We start from the raw sequence: 20,939 nt of genomic DNA on the forward strand, positions 1-20,939 counted from the left end.
GTGAACTTCTATTTAGTGTAGTGTACACTAAAGCCACAATAACAAGGTCAAAGGTAAATGCAATTATAAATATTACAAAATACTAATTACGTAATGAATAAACATAAAGACTCAGCTTTGCTTAAATACACAGGAAGCAAAAACAGTTCCAAACTGAGTGACATAAATGGCACCTACCAGTATCTGCTCATGAATTATGGCCTGTTGATAAAAGAGGAATGGAAAACAGCTCCAGTCAACAGCATCCTTGGAGAAAATAAACTTCTGGGGTTTGATGGTCAGTTATAACAGACAAATTCAAAAGCTAAAGTCAGACATAGTCAAAGTGGCTTATACCAACTGATCACCCACGCTCTCAGGTGCACTTTGTCAATCAGTTTAGCGTTGCACCATTTGTGTTATTGAACTTGCTTCTGATGTTTAAACAATGGCTTACTTGATTATTTGGTTTAACATGTCTGATTATTGTACTTTAAAATAAATCTCACTGCTGCTGGATTTAATTCAGTTTAGTTTATATTAGTTTACCGCACTTCACAGAATACAGGTGCAGAGTACTGAGACAACTTCCTCGGGTATCAATGCAAGTATAAATTTTACAAATCACTCATTACATAATTAGTACAAATAAAGACAGTCAGGAAATTTTAGTTTGAAACTGAAGAACATTAGTGGAACACAGAAATATCTGTCCTATAACTATTTTACTGTAGACCATGGCCAGCTGAAAGTGAAGGAAAGGAAAACAAACACTACAGCCAGCAGCATGCCTGGAGGAAACAAACCTCTTGGGTGGGTCAGTGGTCAATTATAAAAGAGAGGGTCAAGACAAAGTCGTACACAGTCATGGTCCTGGAGACTTAGGACAACTGGCAGACCACCCATTCTAGGCATTCTACAGTCTAGGCTGGGCTGTGCAATCTGATAGCAGCCTTTCATTCTGATGATTCCATGGCTCCCAGTATCTCGGATGACTGTTCCATCTGTTCTGTTTTAGAAAATCTCAAGCTCTTGCTATTATGAGGTTCTCATGCCTCTCAAATATACACGTGATAACCTTCTGGTGACATCTTTTAACGCTGTCGGTATGTGCACACAGGGTGAACGCCACACTAATGTGACGTCACCTGCCCACTCTCCTCTTCCTGAAAAACATTTAAATACACACTCCCCTGAACAAATGCATTCCACACAGGACTTTCAATGCACCTTTTGTTCCAAAAGCTTCCGAGTGCAGAGATATCTGAATGCACATTTAAAAAAACACAACACTAACCAAATGATGTAATGTGAACATTGCCAGCAATGCTTCTAAACAACTCGCGCTCTCAAGAAACACTTACAAACTAATTCCACTCTCACCTTCAATGGCACATTTTGTAACGAGGACTTCAATCCTCAAACCCACCCCTTTTTAGACAACTGTGTCTTTCCCCAAGTGTTTAGCCGTCAATAAATAATTATGCGTGAGATTGAGCATTAACAGGTCTGTGATGCCCTTGGATGTCCCGTACTGCACGCGCGCTACACTGAATGGAACAACGTGTGTCTACTCGGTGCCGAGAGACGTGGGTAGGCCGTTAAACCCCATTCGTTCTGGAGACCAGGGCTTGCAATTGTTTCCCACGAACAAGGAATACCCAGTAAGTGGTACTACCATGGTCAGGTGACTTGGTGAATTATATATAGAAAAGCACCCGGAACCGCAAAGAACAATGAAAAGACAATGTGGCTCAGAGGTGCATAGATGAAAGCGACTCAGGTTAGGAGTTGGGGACAGGCATATGAGCAGGCACTGTTGGTTCGTAGCATGCATTGCATTGTTGCAGTGTTACTTTTCTTGGTGGTTTATTAAATTACGAATTTTGCAAATGTTCATTTTTTTCCCTGTGCTTAAAAATCATTAAAGAAGCGGTGTGATTATGCCGCATATGCCGCGGGTTGGCAAGTAATCTTTATTTGCAAAGACATTGCCTGCTGGGTTTGGTGCAACGTTGTACATGTGCATGTGCATCCTCCAGCCATCTGGTGGCAGTTAAGCATGTACATAGTATGCAGTCAACTGACAGGAACTAGAAAACTTTTAAATAAATAAATAACTCATAAATACACATTTCATTTAATCTTGCTTGTTCTGAGGGGTAAATCTTATTGGCCCAGTTTAAAGTCATAGGAAGCCAGTGATTATCACAGTATCACTGGGTGCACGGCAAGAGGCAAACATGGTGGACAGTATGCTCTTCCTTTGCACGGCTCAATCACATATTAAATCAGAAAAGAGTGTTCTGTTTGCAATCCAGTAACAAGTCAAGGCAAGTGTGTTGCCGCACCCACCACATGACGAAACAGCTCAGGATCCCGGTTGGCAACCCTCCAGGCAGACACGCAGTCCAGTCCCACACTCCGGAAATGACCCTCTATCTGCTGCATGCCAGGTGTTACGTGGGTGATCGCTTGGCTCTGGGAATTGCGCCACATGGCCATAGTGCCATAACTGATGCTCCCTCACAATACAGGTAATGTGCCTCATTCGGGACTCCATGAGCAACTGCTCATTCGACACAAAGTCAAACCAACGGTACCCAAGGATTTTCCGGAGAGAGACCGTACCAAAGGAGTCCAGTTTTCGTCTCGGGGTCAATGGATAGCATTATATAAAGACTTGCACCTTTGTCGTTTTGCATAGATATCGGGAGCACAACATACCCCTTTCCAGAGATCTCATGAGCCCCATGCTTTCCCAATCCATTTACTGACAATCACTAGAGACATGAATGTCACTGCCAAGATAAATAGACCTCTCGACAGACACACTGCTGATTGTTTTGCCTAAGAGGTCATTAAAGGCTTGGATATTGGTTTTTATCCAGGACACTCGCAAGCCCAGACATTCAGACTTTTCACTCACTCTCTCGAGAGCCCCGATCAGAGTCTCCATTAACGCTGCAAAGATCACAGCATTGTCGGCAAAATCAAGATCAGTGAATCTTTCTTCACCAACAGATGCCACACAGCCGCTGAACCCCACAACCTTGCCCAACACCCAATCCATACAAGCATTGAACAGAGTAGGAGCAAGAACACACCCCTGATGAACCCAAGAATCAACTGGGAAAAACGGAGGTTCTGCCTCAGCTCTGCACAGCACTCACTGTACCAGTGTACAGGCCGTTCATGGTATCCAGGAACCTCGAGGGGATCCCGCGAACCCTCGGGATGTCCCACAGGGCAGCTGAGTCAACTGAGTCGAACACCTTACGAAATCAACAAAGGTCGCAAAGAAACTCTGCCGATGTTTGCGCTCCATGAGAGCCATCAGTGTCAGGATGCGATCGATGGTAGACTTCTTAGCCGTAAAATCAGACTGCTCCGGTTGCTGATAAGTGAGCAAGTGATCACGGATTCTATTGAGAACAACCCTAGCAAGGAGCTTACCCCGCACCGAGAGCAGTGTTATCCCCCTGTAATTGCTGCAGTCTAGGTGCTCACCCTTCCCTTTCAAGATAGGAATGACAAGTCCTGTTTTCCAGTCATTTGGGATGATGCCAGTCTCCCAAATGGAAGCAAAGATTGCTTGCAATGCCTGGATGACAGCCTTACCACCAGCCTGGAGAAATTCACTCCAGGTACCACAGATCCCTGCAGCGTTGCCTCCCCGCAGCTGGTTCACCACTTGTGCAATCTCAATGAGATTTGGTGGTTCACAGCTAATTGGAGGATCAGCCTCAAGAATCGTGGACCCAGAGATATCCAACATCCTAGCCAGAGGATCAGCTTTGAACAGTTGCTGAAAGTACCCAGCCCAGTGGGTCACAACTACAGTGTCATCCGTAAGGACCGTTGCTTCAGCCGCCCTGACTGCGACTCTCCGAGGAACAGATTCGAATGTGGCTAATGCTTCGATTCCTCTGTAAGCAGGATGTGGGTGTGCTAGACACAGATGGTATGTCACTTGCTAACAGGTTCCTCTAACAAATGCCTCTTTATTTGCCCTCAGAGCCCTCACAGCCATCCTTCTCAGTTTCCGGTACAAACTAAAGTTGCTATTGAGCCGTGCACTGTGACTCTTCTCAATGATATCCAAGGTGCCCTGTGAGATGAAACACCTCCTTCTGGGAACACCGGTAACACCAACACAACCCTCAGCAACCTTCAGGGTTGTCACGGAAGGTCTTCCACATCACATTAGGATCGACAGTCGCACCCAAATCCGCAAGTTCCTCACACAAACTGTGTGCAAACTCGTTAGAAACAGCCTGATCTTGGAGTCTGGCCAAGTCCAGGATCATTTTCCTAGTAGCTGGTAACCTAACTGGACCTAAGCTGAATCTTCAGAGACATCACTGCCCGCGTTCAGAGTATACACCGAGACAACAGACAAGGCACCCAGGAAGTGCTGTAATCTTAGTCTCATAATACGCTTGTTGAAAGGAGTGACATCGGAAACCATTGGAAGAAGCCAATCCGCTGCAGCAACAGCTAATCCCCGAGTATGACAGCCATCAGAGCGACCAAACCAATGAAAGGTGTATCCACCTACAGCGATCTGGGCAGACCCAGGTCTGCACAACTCAGACAGTGCCACCACTGAAATGTGGAGGTTACGCAGCTCTTCCGACAGCAGAGGAAGATGATCATTATGCCGGAGAGACAAGACCATTCCATGCGCCTACTTGGATGGGTCACCTCAAATTGGAACCCGAGTGCTGCCATGTAGCAGGTGATGCCTCAGCACCACACCAGTTCTGATCCCCAACAGACCTGACCCTATTGGCCTCTCTGACGGTTTCGACTCTTCTGGGGATGGGGCTCCCGAGAGCTTTCCCTCATCCCCTTCATGATGCTAGCAGCCTTCCTTTGGGTGGCTGCAGCAGAGCTACTCCCACGGAGAGCAAAAAGGAGTCCTTTCTGTCGTCTCACAGCTGTGTGAAGTTTTTTTTTATGGTGGCTGGAGTGCCAATCCTGCCACTAACCCCCATGATTTCCCTGCAAGTTGGAGGACTGCTTGAAGGGCCGGGTGCAGTTTAACGTCATACCCAGGACATAATCCAGTAACAGAAGCTTATAAGTAAAGTATCTTATTAGTTTTAATGCAATTATTTGTAGTAGATAATTTTGAAACTGTTCGATCTTGTGGAATGTTATTTACGTCACAGTACAGAATAATAAATGTTTCTGGTCAGTTTCTTGAAGGTTCATATAGGCCTGGGCAATATATCGAGGGCCACAATATGAGTATTTTTTATGCATCATTTAAAAATAAACCTATTACAGCATATTATATTAATATTAATTTAATCTGGCAACAGGAACCCATGATGTCAGCAGCAGTGGGCTAAGTTAGTGAGACAACTTCAGACAGAGAAGCACCACTGTAGATCTGTGGTGTGTGAGGAAATTAGTTTTGACTTTACTTAGTGCCATCATGTCATTTTATATAGCACTAAACAAGTACTGTCACAAAGCATCTTTAATAATACAACGTTGCATAAAAATGAACAAATGCTATATATAGTATACAGTGTGCCACAGTCAGAAGCATGTGGTTAAACAGCACGCTTTATAACCAGGTACACTTTATACCCAGATATAGCAGCTTTATAACTAGCTGCCTGTGCACTTTGTGAAGTGTTTTTGCAACATGTTTGAGCAGTTTAATTCCCTAGTTTTCATGCAAGCGTGCCTGTATCATCTCCTTCTTGTCTTTTTGTTCCCTGGTTTCCCAGATAAACACTTGTGTTTCTGCCCCATTGTTTACCTTCCCTGCCTGTCCTCTGACATACTGGCTTTGAATCTCTGCCTAGATTATGATTACGGTTTGTAATTTGGTTTTGTTAGTTCTGATTATACAACACATGCGAGGAAACAATGTTTCTGTCCTATTTTTATAATTACCAGTTCATTTTTGGTCGTTATTGGTTTTTTTTTCTACAGTGTAGAATAAAGTAGTTTTGTATACTGATATTCTCAGTGCCTTGAGTATCACACTGCTGTTAAATCATTGTTACTTTGTGTAGCGGGTATGGTTAGTGATGTGGTCAAAATGATGTCACTTGGATCCCCTCTGGGCTTGGTGAAAAATGCGTGCATTGTGACTGAAACCTGCCCCTTGCTTAGCAACAATGGCTGAAATGGAGGGAGAAGTGGGTGGTGCTGTCCACAATCATTTAGTGCTTAAAAATGGTACAAATGTGACAGCCATTGTTTGGAAGTGGTCTGGCTTCAGACAGAATGATACAGAATGGAAGTCATTAATATTTAAAGTTTGCAAGAAAGAAGCAGGAATGAAGACCTGCAACACATCAAACCTATTCAATCATTTGAAAACAAAACATGTTACAAAGTATGAAGAATGTATTAAACTACGCAAGCAAGAGTGCAAGAAACTAAATGGAAGGGGAGTAAGGTCAGGTGGATTGGAGGTGGATTCAAATTGTTCTATCATGGAGTGGATAGGAGGAGAAATGGAATAGGGGTTATTCTGAAGGAATAGTATGTCAAGAGTGTTTTGGAGGTGAAAAGAGTGTCAGACAGAGTAATGATTATGAAGCTGGAAATTGGATGTGTGGTGATGAATATTGTTAGTGTATATACCCCGCATGATGGGTGTACAATGAATGAGAAAGAAGATTTTTGGAGTGTGTTGGATGAAGTAATGAACAGTGTACCCAAGGGACAGAAAGTGGTGATTGGAGTGGATTTCAATGAACATGTTGGTGAAGAGAACAGAGGAGACGAGGAGGTGATGGGTAGGTATGGTGTCAAGGAGAGGAATGAAGAAGGTCAGAGGATACTGGATTTTGGATTTTACCAAAAGAATGGACATGGCTGTGGTGACATAGGGTTACGTACAAGAGTGGAGGAAGATGCACACAGGTAGATTGCATCCTATGCAGAAGAGTCAATCTGAAGGAGATTGAAGACTGCAAAGTTGTGGCATGGGAAAGTGTAGTTAAGCAGCATAGGATGGTGGTCTGTAGGATGATATTGGAGATCAAGAAGAGGAAGAGAGTGAGGGTAGAGCCAAGGATCAAATGGTAGAAGTTGAAAAAGGAAGACTGCAAGGTTGAGTTTAGGGAGAAGGTGAGAAAACCACTGGGTGGTAGTGAAGAATTACCAGACAGTTGGGAAACTACAGCAGATGTAGTAAGGGTGACATCAAAAAGGGTGCTTGATGTGACATCTGGACAGAGGAAGGAGGAAAAGGAAACCTGGTGGTGGAATGGGGAAGTACAGGAGAGTATACAGAGGAAGAGGATGGCAAAGAAGAAGTGGGATAGTCAGAGAGATGCAGAATGTAGACAAGAGTACAAGGAGATAAAGGCACAAGGTGAAGAGAGAGGTGGTGAAGGCTAAAGAACAGGCGTATAATGAGTTGTATGAGAGGTTGGACACTAAAGAAGGAGAAAAGAACTTGTCCCGATTGGCTAGACAGAGGGACCAAGCTGGGAAAGATGTGCAGCTGGTTAGGGTAATAAAGGATAAAGATGGAAACGTACTCATAAGCAAGGAGAGTGTATTGAGCAGATGGAAAGAGTACTTTGAGAGGCTGATAAATGAAGAGAACAAAAGAGAAGAGGTTAGATGATGTGCAGATAGTGAATCAGGAAGTGCAACGGGTTAGCAAGGAGGAAGCAAGGACAGCTATGAAGAGGATGAAGAATGGAAGGGCCGTTGGTCCAGATGACATACCTGTGGAAGCATAGAGGTGTTTAGGAGAGATGGCAGTGGAGTTTTTAACCAGATTGTTTAATGGAATTTTGGAAAGTGAGAGGATGCCTGAGGAGTGGAGAAGTATTGTACTAGTGCCGATATTTATATAATAAGGGGAATGTGCAGGACTGTAGTAACTACAGGGGGATAAAATTGATGAGCCACAGCATGAAGTTATGGGAAAGAGTAGTGGATGCTAGGTTAAGAAGTGAGGTGAAGCAGTATGGTTTCATGCCAAGAAAGAGCACCACAGATGCAATGTTTGCTCTGAGGGTGTTGATGGAGAAGTATAGAGAAGGCCAAAAGGAGTTGTATTGCATCTTTGTGGACCTGGAGAAAGCATATGACAGGGTGCCTCAAGAGGAGCTGTGGTATTGTATGAGGAAGTTGGGAGTGGCAGAGAAGAATGTAAGAGTTGTACAGGATATGTATGAGGGAAGTGTGACAGTGATGAGATCTGTGGTAGGAGTGACCGTCTCTGAGCCCTTTCTTATTTGCAATGGTGATGGACAGGTTGACAGACGAGATGAGACAGGATTCCCCGTGGACTATGATGTTTGCTGATGACATGGTGATATGTAGTGATAGTAGGGAGCAGGTTGAGGAGACCCTGGAGAGGTGGAAATATGCTCTAGAGAGGAGAGGAATGAAGGTCAGTAGGAACAAGACAAAATACATGTGTGTAACTGAGAGGGAGATTGGTGGAATGGTGAGGATGCAAGGAGTAGAGTTGGCAAAGGTGGATGAGTTTAAGTACTTGGGATCAACAGTACAGAGTAATGGGGATTGTGGGATTGAGGTGAAATAGAGAATGCAGGCAGGGTGGAATGGGTGGAGAAGAGTGTCTGGTGTGATTTGTGACAGACGGATATCAGCAAGAGTGAAAGGAAAGGTCTACAGGACAGTAGTGAGACCAGCTATGTTATATGGGTCAGTGTTCTCCCCAGAAATTTTTCCAGCCGGGTGGCATGAAAAAGTAGCCGAGTGGGCGGAACGGGGAAATTTGGTGGTGGGGAAAATTGAATGTGCACTGTTTTTATTAGTTAATTATTATTAATTATTTTCCAGTGCTCAATATGACTTCCTCTTTTAAGGTTTGACACTTGTGCCAAAATATTTTTATTAAATTTAAGAAGTATCCAATTCAGGATCCTGCAACCCTACCAAAAATTTTAAATAACAATTGTTATGACATAAACCAAGAGGCACATGTATTATCGCTGTCATGAAGAAAAGTGAAAACAATAGGAAAAAAAAGTATGGGAAACCTAATGAAGAAAAATTTAAAAATATTCTTCAAAGCCAACTTGCATATGCAGAAGGTGTCTTCAGTTAAATATTTATTCTTCTTTTCTTCCAAGAAGCCCAGTTTTCTGCAGCTTTCCCATAATCAAAGTCCCCAGGATCTGGGTCCTCCGAGGAGATCAGCATGAGATTATTTAGCATGCCTTGATTCGTGCGATTTCTCAAACATGTCTTGATCCTTTTAAGGGCAGAGAACCCCCTTTCACATTCAGCTGTGATCACTGGGATCACTAGCCCAGCATGAGCTGGTTTGACTAAATTTGGAAATGACTCTTAGAGCTCTGATGTCGTTGACATTTTTAGTAAAATCTGTTTTGGACAGAAGTCTTCTGATCATTTTTGACACAACTGTCCATTCTTGCCTGCTACTTTCATATTTTAAAATTGGAGGGCTGCCATTTTTTGGAGTAATGATCAAAAAGAATTTCAGCAGACTCACTTGAATCGTGAGTTTCTGGAAATAATTGGCATGTCAGGGAATCATGCATCTAGCTGGACAGCTGTCTCTAGGTATTTGTCATATATTGCAATTTTGAATGACATTACATCACTTTGTGTATAAACAATGTGGAGATCTGACCATTCTTCTGCCAGACAATGATGAAAGCTTTGAAAATATCTCCCAGGAGTGTCCTTCAACTCCATGATGGTCAATTTTGAGGTGAGCAAAATTGGCTCAATTTCGGTAAGATTGACATCTTGCCTTTGCCAAGCCTTAGATAAGTTGGACAACAAAGGTAATAGTCTGAAAGCATCATCAGAGAAGAATCAAAATTGTACGTTTTAATACATCTGCTTAATTCTTCAGCTGTGATGTCGTTTCATTCAGTGGCCTCAGCTATAACACTCCTCATACACTGTTGTAGTTACTGTACTGCAGAGTCTGGTGTCACTGGTCATTTTCAGTTCAATCTGGGAAATGTTCAGAATATTTTGGATTTCTGTTAAACCAGCCACATCCTATCTGAAGAATTTTGGAAGAAATAGAACAGCTGCCTTAAGATGTCATTCAGTTTTGTTAAATAAGGTACAGCAGCTGCTGCTTGGCCACTTGCAAGGGCCAGTCGGTGGTTTACACAGTGGCAGTTGACCAAGAGTCCAGATGTTTTATCTTTAAGCAGTTTTACCACACCTTTCTGTTATCCCAATCATAACAGCCGCTCCATCTGACCTTAGTCCAACCAGATTAGCAGTTTTCAATCCTAGAGTGTCCATAGTCTCACTCAGTTTGTTGGTTATAGTCTCCGTTTTGCCATCAATCATATTGTGGGTTGATACAAAACTAATTCTGACCTCTTTAGTGACCTGGCAAACATATTTAATGTAAATAATTGTTTAACAACTGAGATGTCTGTGGTTTCATCACACAGAATACTGAAAAAAATTTCTGCGTGTATATTTTTCAGTATGTTAGACTTTATTTCTGATGCTAAGACATCCAGCAGCTCTTGCATTATTCTTTCAGAGGTATAATGTGCATTTCTACCAACATTGAGATGTTGTAAAAAGGAACGACCCATTTCTTTATAGTGTTCCAACAGCTTTTCAAACAACGTTGTATGTGGCAACTCATTTTTTTCCTACCAATACATGGCTCTTACAGAGAGATGCCTTTGTGGGAGCTTTAAGTTATTTAACACAGATAGGGTCAGGGTTTGACTGATTCCAGTTTGCTCTAATACCCACTTTCTTAAAAGTTCAGCAGAAAACTCAATGTGCATTTTACTTTTTCATGGTCCAGCAAGTTTTCTTTTCGAATTCTTGTGCATGGCACATTTACCCAAGGTAACTCCCTCCTTGGGGGGTGTTTGTTTGAATATTTCATGCACAATGAGCACCACATACCATTTTCTTTGACCATTAGCCAATCAAAATCTTTAAACCATTGTTTGTTTTTGCCAGATAAGCGGTGCTTAGATTTATCAATTGGCAGAGTGTGTGCTGAAGAGATTTCCCATGATGGACCAGCTTCTACAATGTCTTTGTCTGAAATTGCCACATCAGGAGTTGACTCCACACCCTCATTAGTTTGTGGCATCTCTTTTTTGAAATAACTGAGCAGTGTTGTTTTCTGAACACTTTTATTACTCATGTTGGTAAAACGTTTGGAAGCAATTAAAAGTACCAATGAATAAGACTTTTGAGTGGGAAAGTGGGAGCCTGTTGGATATTCAATGCACACTTGCACTACGACAGGGCAAGATATGAACAGTAAAAGGAATGGCAGATGGGTCACTTTAACAAAACCCTCAGCAATTCCGTGACAAAACTTTTGCTCAGGATTCAGTGTGTGCTGCAAGGGTTTCTGCACACATTTTGTAATATGGACACAGGTCCAAATATGAGCAAATATAAGAACGGCAGATGGGATCACTTTAACAAAACCCTCAGTATGAGCAAATATAAAAACGGCAGAGAGAGTCACTTTAACAGGAACCACAGTGAGTGCTACAAAGATTTTTGCTCACAGAATACACCTAATGCTTAAACAACAGTATATATGTATGTATATATATGTATATGTATGTATGTATGTATGTATGTATATATATATATATATATATATATATATATATATATATATATATATATATATGTGTATATATATATATATATATATATATATATATATATATATATACAGTACTGTGCAAAAGTTTTAGGCAGGTGTGAAAAAATGCTGTAAACAAAGAATGCTTTCAGAATTATAAAGATTATTTATTGTTATCAATTTACAAAATGAAAAGTGAGCAAACAAAAGAAAAATATAAACCAAATCAATATTTAGTGTTACTACCTTTTGCCTTCAAACCAGCATCAATTCTTATAGGTACACTTGCACAAAGTCAGGAATTTTGTAGGATTATAGTGAGGTGTATGATCATCCAATTATACCAAACAGGTGCTACTGATCATCAATGTCACACGTAGGTTGAAACGCAGTCATTAACTGAAACAAACAGCTGTGTAGGAGGCTTAAAACTGGGTGAGGAACAGCCAAACTCTGCTACCAAGGTGTGGTTGTGGAAGACAGTTTCATGTCATGACAAGATTGAGCACAGCAACAAGACACAAGGTAGTTATACTGCATCAGCAAGGTCTCTCCCAGACAAAGATTTCAAAGCAGACTGGGGTTTCAAGATGTGCTGTTTAAGCTCTTTTGAAGAAGCACAAAGAAACGGGCAACGTTGAGGATCATAGGCGCAGTGGTCGGCCAAGGAAACTTAGTGCAGCAGATGAAAGACACATCAAGCTTATTACCCTTTGAAATCAGAAGATGTCCAGCAGTGCCATCAGCTCAGAACTGGCAGAAACCAGTGGGACCCAGGTACACCCTTCTACTGTCCGGAGAAGTCTGGCCAGAAGTGGTCTTCATGGAAGAGTTGCAGCCAAAAAGCCATACCTCCGACGTGGAAACAAGGCCAAGCGACTCAAGTATGCACGAAAACATAGGAACTGGGGTGCAGAAAAATGGCAGCAGGTGCTCTGGACTGATGAGTCAAAATTTGAAATATTTGGCTGTAGCAGAAGGCAGTTTGTTCGTCGGATGGCTGGAGAGCAGTACAATAATGAGTGTCTGCAACAATGAAGCATGGTGGAGGTTCCTTGAACGTTTGGGGCTGCATTTCTGCAAATGGAGTTGGAGAATTTGGTCAGGATTAATGGTGTTCTCAATGCTGAGAAATACAGGCAGATACTTCTCCATCATGCAATACCGTCAGGGAGGCATATGATTGGCCCCAAATTTATCCTGCAGCAGGACAACGACCCCAAACATACAGCCAAAGTCATTAAGAACTATCTTCAGCATAAAGAAGAGCAAGAAGTCTTGGAAGTGATGGTATGGCCCCCACAGAGCCCTGATCTCAACATCATAGAGTGTGTCTGGGATTACATGAAGAGACAGAAGGATGTGAGGAAGCCTACATCCACAGAAGATCTGTGGTTAGTTCTCCAAGATGTTTGGAACAACCTACCAGCTGAGTTCCTTCAAAAACTGTGTGCAAGTGTACATAGAAGGATTGATGCTGTTTTGAAGGCAAAGGGTGGTCACACCATTTTGTTGATTGATGAAAATAAATGATTAACACTTCCATTTTTGAAAGCATTCTTTGTTTACAGCATTTTTTCACACCTGCCTAAAACTTTTGCACAGTATATATATATGTATAGTAAAATAATAGTGCAAAAGCAAGTCCTACGTGTAAACTAACAAAGAACAATGCATGGTAGGTAAAGTGATGATTTGATTTCTTAAGGGACATTTGTAAGAACAATGCAGGACAGAGTAATGGTTATAATTTCTTAAGGGACATTGTTATAATAGTCTGCTTTGATTACAGAAAGCAGCAGTGGAAATTCAAAGAAAATCAAATGATTTTATGCTTCCAGACAATAAAATAATATATTCTTCCAAAATAATATAAAATAAATGCACTTAATATATTAGAAATAGATACGTTATTGTAGTTTTAGCATTGTATGATTTTTTGTGCTATAAATTAAAATATTAAATTAGTCCACACAGTTCTAAAAGTATAATATTCCATGATATTGAAAAAAGATCATAAGGAATAGTGTCGTTAAATATCAGCATTGCCCAGGATCGTCTAGATGTGATCTCAATGACATTATTTGATAAAGCCTAGAAATACTGTTGATATTCTTCTTACTACTAGCTAAGATTTCAAGTTCTTCAAATAAAGTTTCTGACTTGTAAGTAGAACAAATCCCATAGTTAAAGAAATATACCTTAAATTATTTTTTTAATCTGTTATTTCCGTCATAATATTTCTAGGTATGTGTAGGAAATAATAATCACATGCTTTTACAAAGAAAGATTACAAAGTTCCTGACACAGTAGGCTTCAATGGGAACCAGTGCTGAACAAACAGACAGCAATATCAAAACATCTATCAAAAAAAAAAATCTCAGTTCACTTGTCTCACATAATCCATATATCAGACATCCAGTTTTATGCTCACATTGTTCCAAATGCATGCATTTTTGCTAATATTAAATTGAACACTTCTAGAAAAATCCTTTCTTGAATGAATGGAGAGCACAAACATTCAAACAAGAATGAATTCTTGAAACCCCCCGGAGCTATGCCTTTTCTCTACTGTCACTTTCCAGCTAGCTCGTCATGCCAAAAAAAAAATCCAGAGTGTGAATTAGCATACCTTTTAATTAATTGATATGCTATACCATGCAGAGCTCTCTTCAATTGTTTGACTGCGTGTATATTTTAACTCCCAATTACTGATGGCAAGCTCTGGCTATAGACCCATGTGGAGATCTTCTTGTGGAGTTTCTTATTCTTTGCAACACATGCTGCTGTAAAATAACAAACTAAAGCTGATGTTTACGATAAATATAAAAATGATGGATGTAATAAACATTACATGGATTTATTTTATTTATTGGGATATTTCTTCATGTCTGTTTCTGATTTTATTGAATTTACTCAGCACTTGATTGAAAATTAGAAGCACATATCCCTGTTGGCCCAGTTGGAATCCCCCTGGTCTTGCACAATCAACCCTAATACTTCACAGAGCAAGCAATTTTGTTAAAAAAAAAAAATTAGTCTCATGATGCAGTTTAGACAAAAAAAAATTTGAAAAAATTGACCCATCACATAATTGGCATTCTCAAGGAATTAAAAATGTATGTGAGTCTCAAATTACATTTCCAAGGATATGTATAAGCAAATACAATCTCAAAAGTGTCTTTCAACTAAGTTTCACTAAATTTTCATTTTACTTACAAATTAAGATAAATTTGACACAAATAAATGCATAGAGGCAGTCACTAACTATAAGGAATCATACTTCACAATATTGATTCTGTCACCATGTTCAATCATTTTGTGCTTTCATGCTGTTGTGTTTCCAAATGTAAGTGGCAGCCTGCGCAGTAAGACAAGATGGGTAATCAGCTCGATTGGTGACTGGCTGTAATTTCCAGTATCCTAAGTACACTTCTCTGTCATGCCGTCTTACGGAGTAAAGTTGCTGGTAGCATTCCCTAAGCGAAGACAGCATACACTCCAGTAGAGGTAAGGTAGGTAAGCAGCTAGATAGGCAGTTGACTTTTGGTCTCTATGGAAATATCACTTTGTAAAGAAATCAATTTTACGTTTTCACCTACTACAGTCAATGTTTTTAATCACCAGTCTTGAGTTCTATGGGTAAAGAGTGGTTTAAGTTGGAAAGTGATTTAACATATAAAATTCAAGTGTAGTTAAAAAAGATGTTCACCTCAAATTACAAAGTTTAAGTAAAAAGTTAATCATTAAAAAAAAAACACACACACAAAGTCAATTCATAAATAAGTAAATGAAGGGTTAGGAATATACTTTAGGTTCAGGCAGAAGCTCTGTGTGCAACAGCATCCCATATCAGTGAACACCAAGATCAGGCACGGCAGCAAGTAGTCATCTTTAATTATGCCCTTTCTGTGCTGAGTGCACTTAAAAACCCCTTCAACAAGCAACCGAGTGCACTTGCATCCACTTTGTCAGAACTAGCCACTGTGGTGAAATAAGCACTCCTGCACACTGTAGATTGTATGGAAATTAAATGGCTGGCAAGATGGCAATGGAGCCTAAGGAAAAGGCCATCATTAAGACCCTGACACTAAAGATTTGACGATAGCAGCACCCAAAACTTTGAGCAGAATGACAGCTACTAGTGTCTCACCAGACCCAACACCCCTATAAAGCTATGAAGGACAGCTGCATTTGTGTATATGACTGGCATGGGCATCTAGCGATTGACAAAGATGATGATTTTTCACTTACTGTATTAATAGCAATTTAATGGAACTAATAGGAGCATTATCAGTTAGATATAAGAACAAGCAAGTAGAATGGTGCATCCTGGATTTCTGTAATCCATGCTATTTTTTATATACTGGAAAATTCAACTTCTAATTGGCTACTTTCAATTCTGTATAGACTAACTGGTATACAGAGTAGAACTGAGAGACAGGCTTTATTCTCTCTTAAGTACAGGTTGAAACTCCTTCTACTGGAAGTTTATAGTAAATGTAATTGTATTTTTATTAAATCAAAACCTTCCTGCGTTATGGATCATCGCTCATGATATAGTTTTATCAGTCTTTGAATTCAACATTTGACTTAATGTGTTAATCAATATTTTTTTTATATTTCAAAAACCTTCTCTTATTTACACTTCATTCAGATCTGGCCTTTAACTCATAGCTTATACTCGGCTGAATCAAAAACTTATATATTGCACAACCTACTCGCACATCCCAAGCTCAGACTCGCACGGCACCAATTAAGTATCTTCAATTAACATCTTTGGGATGTGAGAGGAAAATGAGGTGTACCCAGAAATACCCTGAAAGACAAAGGAAGGATATGGAAACTGTATTCAGATAATACCTACTATGGTATTTAAACTTAGAACACTGAATCAATGAAGCACCATAAACACTTACCTAATGTGCTTTATTAAATAATTGTGCTTCTTATTCTTGTTTCAGAGTTGTTGCATTGTTTATTATTACTTATGTTTGTGTAATGGAGCTATAATGAAATGAATCTGTTGCAATGTTAATTTTGTCTTAGATATCTTAAGCAAAGATAGTTTCCATTGCAAACATCATTTGTCCTATAAAATAAAGGTATACATTTTTGGGTTATTTGTAAACATTAGTGTTTTTTCCCTCCCATCTAGGCCCTGCAAGCACCAGCTTGCCATGAAAATTTAGTGAAAGTTGGAGGATACATATTGGGAGAGTTTGGAAACCTGATTGCTGGAGATCGGAGATCCAGGTCTGACACCTTTTTGTTGTCTTAATTATAGATAGTATTAAAGTATTATTGGAGTCCATGAAATAAGTTTGTTACCAAAGTTACAGCATGATTTCAATTTTTGGTCTTAATGGGTGTTATTTAACATGCTTCTTCGGCTTTGAATGCTGCACCAAATGTAGGATATCTGCATCAAGTGAATTTCCTAGCTCTCGGACAGATGATTGGATGTTTAGAACAGCAACATATGTCTCTGATTCCAGACCTCTGCTGTATATGCTGCTTTGTAAAAATCTCCTGTCACTGACCGGCACATTTTTTTTTTCCCATATACTGGCTGTATACTATGCTGTAATTGACTGTGACCATGTTGCTCATTACTAGTAGTTTCAAAGTGCTGCCCTGTTTTGGTAATTGTTTCAGTGGTTGTTTTTCTGGATCAGTTTTTTTAAAAAAAAAAAAAAAAAGCTGCTGCATTTGCAGATCTTATAGGTGACATATTCATTGCCTAAACCTCTGCTTTCAAAGTTTTGAGGGGACCTGTGGGGCCAGGACAAAGACAAAGGAGTGTTTAGGGATGATACATACTGTATACAGTGGTGTGAAAAACTATTTGCCCCCTTCCTGATTTCTTATTCTTTTGCATGTTTGTCACACAAAATGTTTCTGATCATCAAACACATTTAACCATTAGTCAAATATAACACAAGTAAACACAAAATGCAGTTTTTAAATGATGGTTTTTATTATTTAGGGAGAAAAAAAATCCAAACCTACATGGCCCTGTGTGAAAAAGTAATTGCCCCCTTGTTAAAAAATAACCATAACTGTGGTGTATCACACCTGAGTTCAATTTCCGTAGCCACCCCCAGGCCTGATTACTGCCACACCTGTTTCAATCAAGAAATCACTTAAATAGGAGCTGCCTGACACAGAGAAGTAGACCAAAAGCACCTCAAAACCTAGACATCATGCCAAGATCCAAAGAAATTCAGGAACAAATGAGAACAGAAGTAATTGAGATCTATCAGTCTGGTAAAGGTTATAAAGCCATTTCTAAAGCTTTGGGGCTCCAGCAAACCACAGTGAGAGCCATTATCCACAAATGGCAAAAACATGGAACAGTGGTGAACCTTCCCAGGAGTGGCCGGCTGACCAAAATTACCCCAAGAGCGCAGAGACGACTCATCCGAGAGCTCACAAAAGACCCCAGGACAACGTCTAAAGAACTGCAGGCCTCACTTGCCTCAATTAAGGTCAGTGTTCACGACTCCACCATAAGAAAGAGACTGGGCAAAAACAGCCTGCATGGCAGATTTCCAAGACGCAAACCACTGTTAAGCAAAAAGAACATTAGGGCTCGTCTCAATTTTGCTAAGAAACATCTCAATGATTGCCAAGACTTTTGGGAAAATACCTTGTGGACTGATGAGACAAAAGTTGAACTTTTTGGAAGGCAAATGTCCCGTTACATCTGGCGTAAAAGGAACACAGCATTTCAGAAAAAGAACATCATACCAACAGTAAAATATGGTGGTGGTAGTGTGATGGTCTGGGGTTGTTTTGCTGCTTCAGGACCTGGAAGGCTTGCTGTGATAGATGGAACCATGAATTCTACTGTCTACCAAAAAATCCTGAAGGAGAATGTCCGGCCATCTGTTCGTCAACTCAAGCTGAAGCGATCTTGGGTGCTGCAACAGGACAATGACCCAAAACACACCAGCAAATCCACCTCTGAATGGCTGAAGAAAAACAAAATGAAGACTTTGGAGTGGCCTAGTCAAAGTCCTGACCTGAATCCAATTGAGATGCTATGGCATGACCTTAAAAAGGCGGTTCATGCTAGAAAACCCTCAAATAAAGCTGAATTACAACAATTTTACAAAGATGAGTGGGCCAAAATTCCTCCAGAGCGCTGTAAAAGACTCATTGCAAGTTATCGCAAACGCTTGATTGCAGTTATTGCTGCTAAGGGTGGCCCAACCAGTTATTAGGTTCAGGGGGCAATTACTTTTTCACACAGGGCCATGTAGATTTGGATTTTTTTTTCTCCCTAAATAATAAAAACCACCATTTACAAACTGCATTTTGTGTTTACTTGTGTTATATTTGACTAATGGTTAAATGTGTTTGATGATCAGAAACATTTTGTGTGACAAACATGCAAAAGAATAAGAAATCAGGAAGGGGGCAAATAGTTTTTCACACCACTGTATATCAGCAAACTCAAGACCAACAAAGGGAATAAAGTATGGACACTTTTTGTGAGTACTGACCTTCGTCAAAAGTTTTCTTTGAAATATTTAAGTGTTTCCAAACAGAAGAACATAAGGGTACTTACAGGTTTTGGTAGAGCTTGCAAACCAGCTTGTACAAAAATCTGTGCAGTGCATGTTCATACTAGAATGATGCATCTATATTCCCCAAGGGCATGTGATACTTTCCAAGGAACTGCTGTGCAGCAGAATTTAGACTAAAATATCTGCATGGTTATAATATTCAGTCCAAATAGCCCAAGTCTCAATAACTTACTGTATATAGTAATACTTTCATCCATCCATCCATTTTCCAACCCGCTGAATCCGAACACAAATACTTTCATGCTTTTCTCAAACACTGGATAACTGTGGCTCCTGCAAAGAAATATTATTGTTTTCATTACAGCTTTTGTGAGGTTTAGTCATAGTGGGCTGGTTTTAACACTAGAATTACCAGAGCCTACAAAAAAATTGCATTCTTGCTCTGATGTAGAACCATCATCATGATCCAAGTTCACCTCTGTTACAGCGCGTCTTTATGTGAAAACAGCAGTGTCAGATGGGGTGGGATCGTGGACACGACTGAGAGAATAAAACTGAATTTAAAAAAAAAAAAAACAAAAAAAAAACAAAGCTAACCTTTACAAGTGTCATATATTTACAGCAGCTGTTACAGACTGAAATCAAATGTATGTTTTTATTCTAAAATAGTAAGAATAAGAGCAGCTCACTTCTTAAAACGGACTCGTCCGGGATCGAACCCGTGAAGTTTTGATTACCAGTCAACAGTTGTTACCGTTGTGCCACCGAAGCGGTTGTAGCAAACACGTGTCAATGTCGCACCCTAACGTGGATTCTTTTTCTGCAATTATATTCTTGAATAGAAGCGCACTTGTTCTGTTATATTTATACCTTTTGTGAAAGTGTTTATTTGATATTTGGAATTCAGGCTTAACACATTATACACTTCATGTCCACATTTTGTCAATTATTACTAAAACATGAAAAACGTTTCTGTTTTAACGATGTGTTTACTGTACATAGATTGTTGTAGACACGGAACACACATGAAATACATGTGTTCCAAATAATGATCTAGTATTTATAAAAGGTGTAATTTTTCTTGACTTCTCACTCTATACAACTCTAAGCAACTGACACGCAAGTAAACAGACTTGAGCTGAAAAAACTGTACGGTGGTGGCGGATGTGATAGCAGGGTGCTTGCTGTTTATCGACACATTTACAGGACAAAAGACATTGATGGAGAGGTGCGAAGCGATTTAAGGTGGGACGGATCTACGAGTTTTTCCGTAGGCTCTGGTAATTCTAGTGTTAATGTTTCGTTTTGCCAATTTTAGGCATTAGCCAACAACAACACAACTTCTATTTGATGTAGTTTAGAAATAACGCTTCAAATTTGATTAGCCTAATCAAAGACTTAAATAATCAGTAAGTATGGAAGGAAAAAAGTATTTTTAATCATCCTGTGTGCCAGATGTGTAAACTTTCTTCATTTTTCTCACTCTGTACTACAGTTTAAGTACTTACTGAAACAGATAAATTGTGACCTATAATTAAAGAAAAAAAGATCATGTGTAGTAAGCAGTGTGAGAAATACTGATGGTCTTTTTTTCTCTCTTAATCAAGGAAATGAGCAAAATGTAAATTATTTAGAATTGGCAAGGCATCAGTATGACTTTTTATTCACCATGTGCATTATTCGTGATTGGCACTGTTGCCACAAACCAGGATATTCTATACTATGCAGACTATGGGGTCTGGTATTTCCACCTATATTAAAGAGAACAAAAAAAAACACATGAAGCTGAGCAGAACTAGTAACATATATTAACTTTTTTCTTGTATTGGACTACT

General features: G+C 39.9%; 1 protein-coding gene across 3 annotated transcripts in view; it reads left to right on the forward strand.

Annotated features, from left to right (window-relative positions):
* LOC114646156 (AP-2 complex subunit alpha-2) overlaps nt 1-20,939 on the forward strand; it is a 231,694-nt gene that overhangs the window by 169,045 nt on the left and 41,710 nt on the right. For all 3 annotated transcript variants that reach the window (XM_051922803.1, XM_051922801.1, XM_051922802.1), the window contains exon 12: nt 16,728-16,825. In XM_051922803.1, coding sequence (XP_051778763.1) covers nt 16,728-16,825 — 98 coding nt within the window. The remainder of the gene's footprint in view (nt 1-16,727; nt 16,826-20,939) is intronic.

The sequence above is a fragment of the Erpetoichthys calabaricus genome, chromosome 2, assembly GCF_900747795.2.
Source record: "Erpetoichthys calabaricus chromosome 2, fErpCal1.3, whole genome shotgun sequence".
Taxonomy (NCBI): Eukaryota; Metazoa; Chordata; class Cladistia; order Polypteriformes; family Polypteridae; genus Erpetoichthys; species Erpetoichthys calabaricus.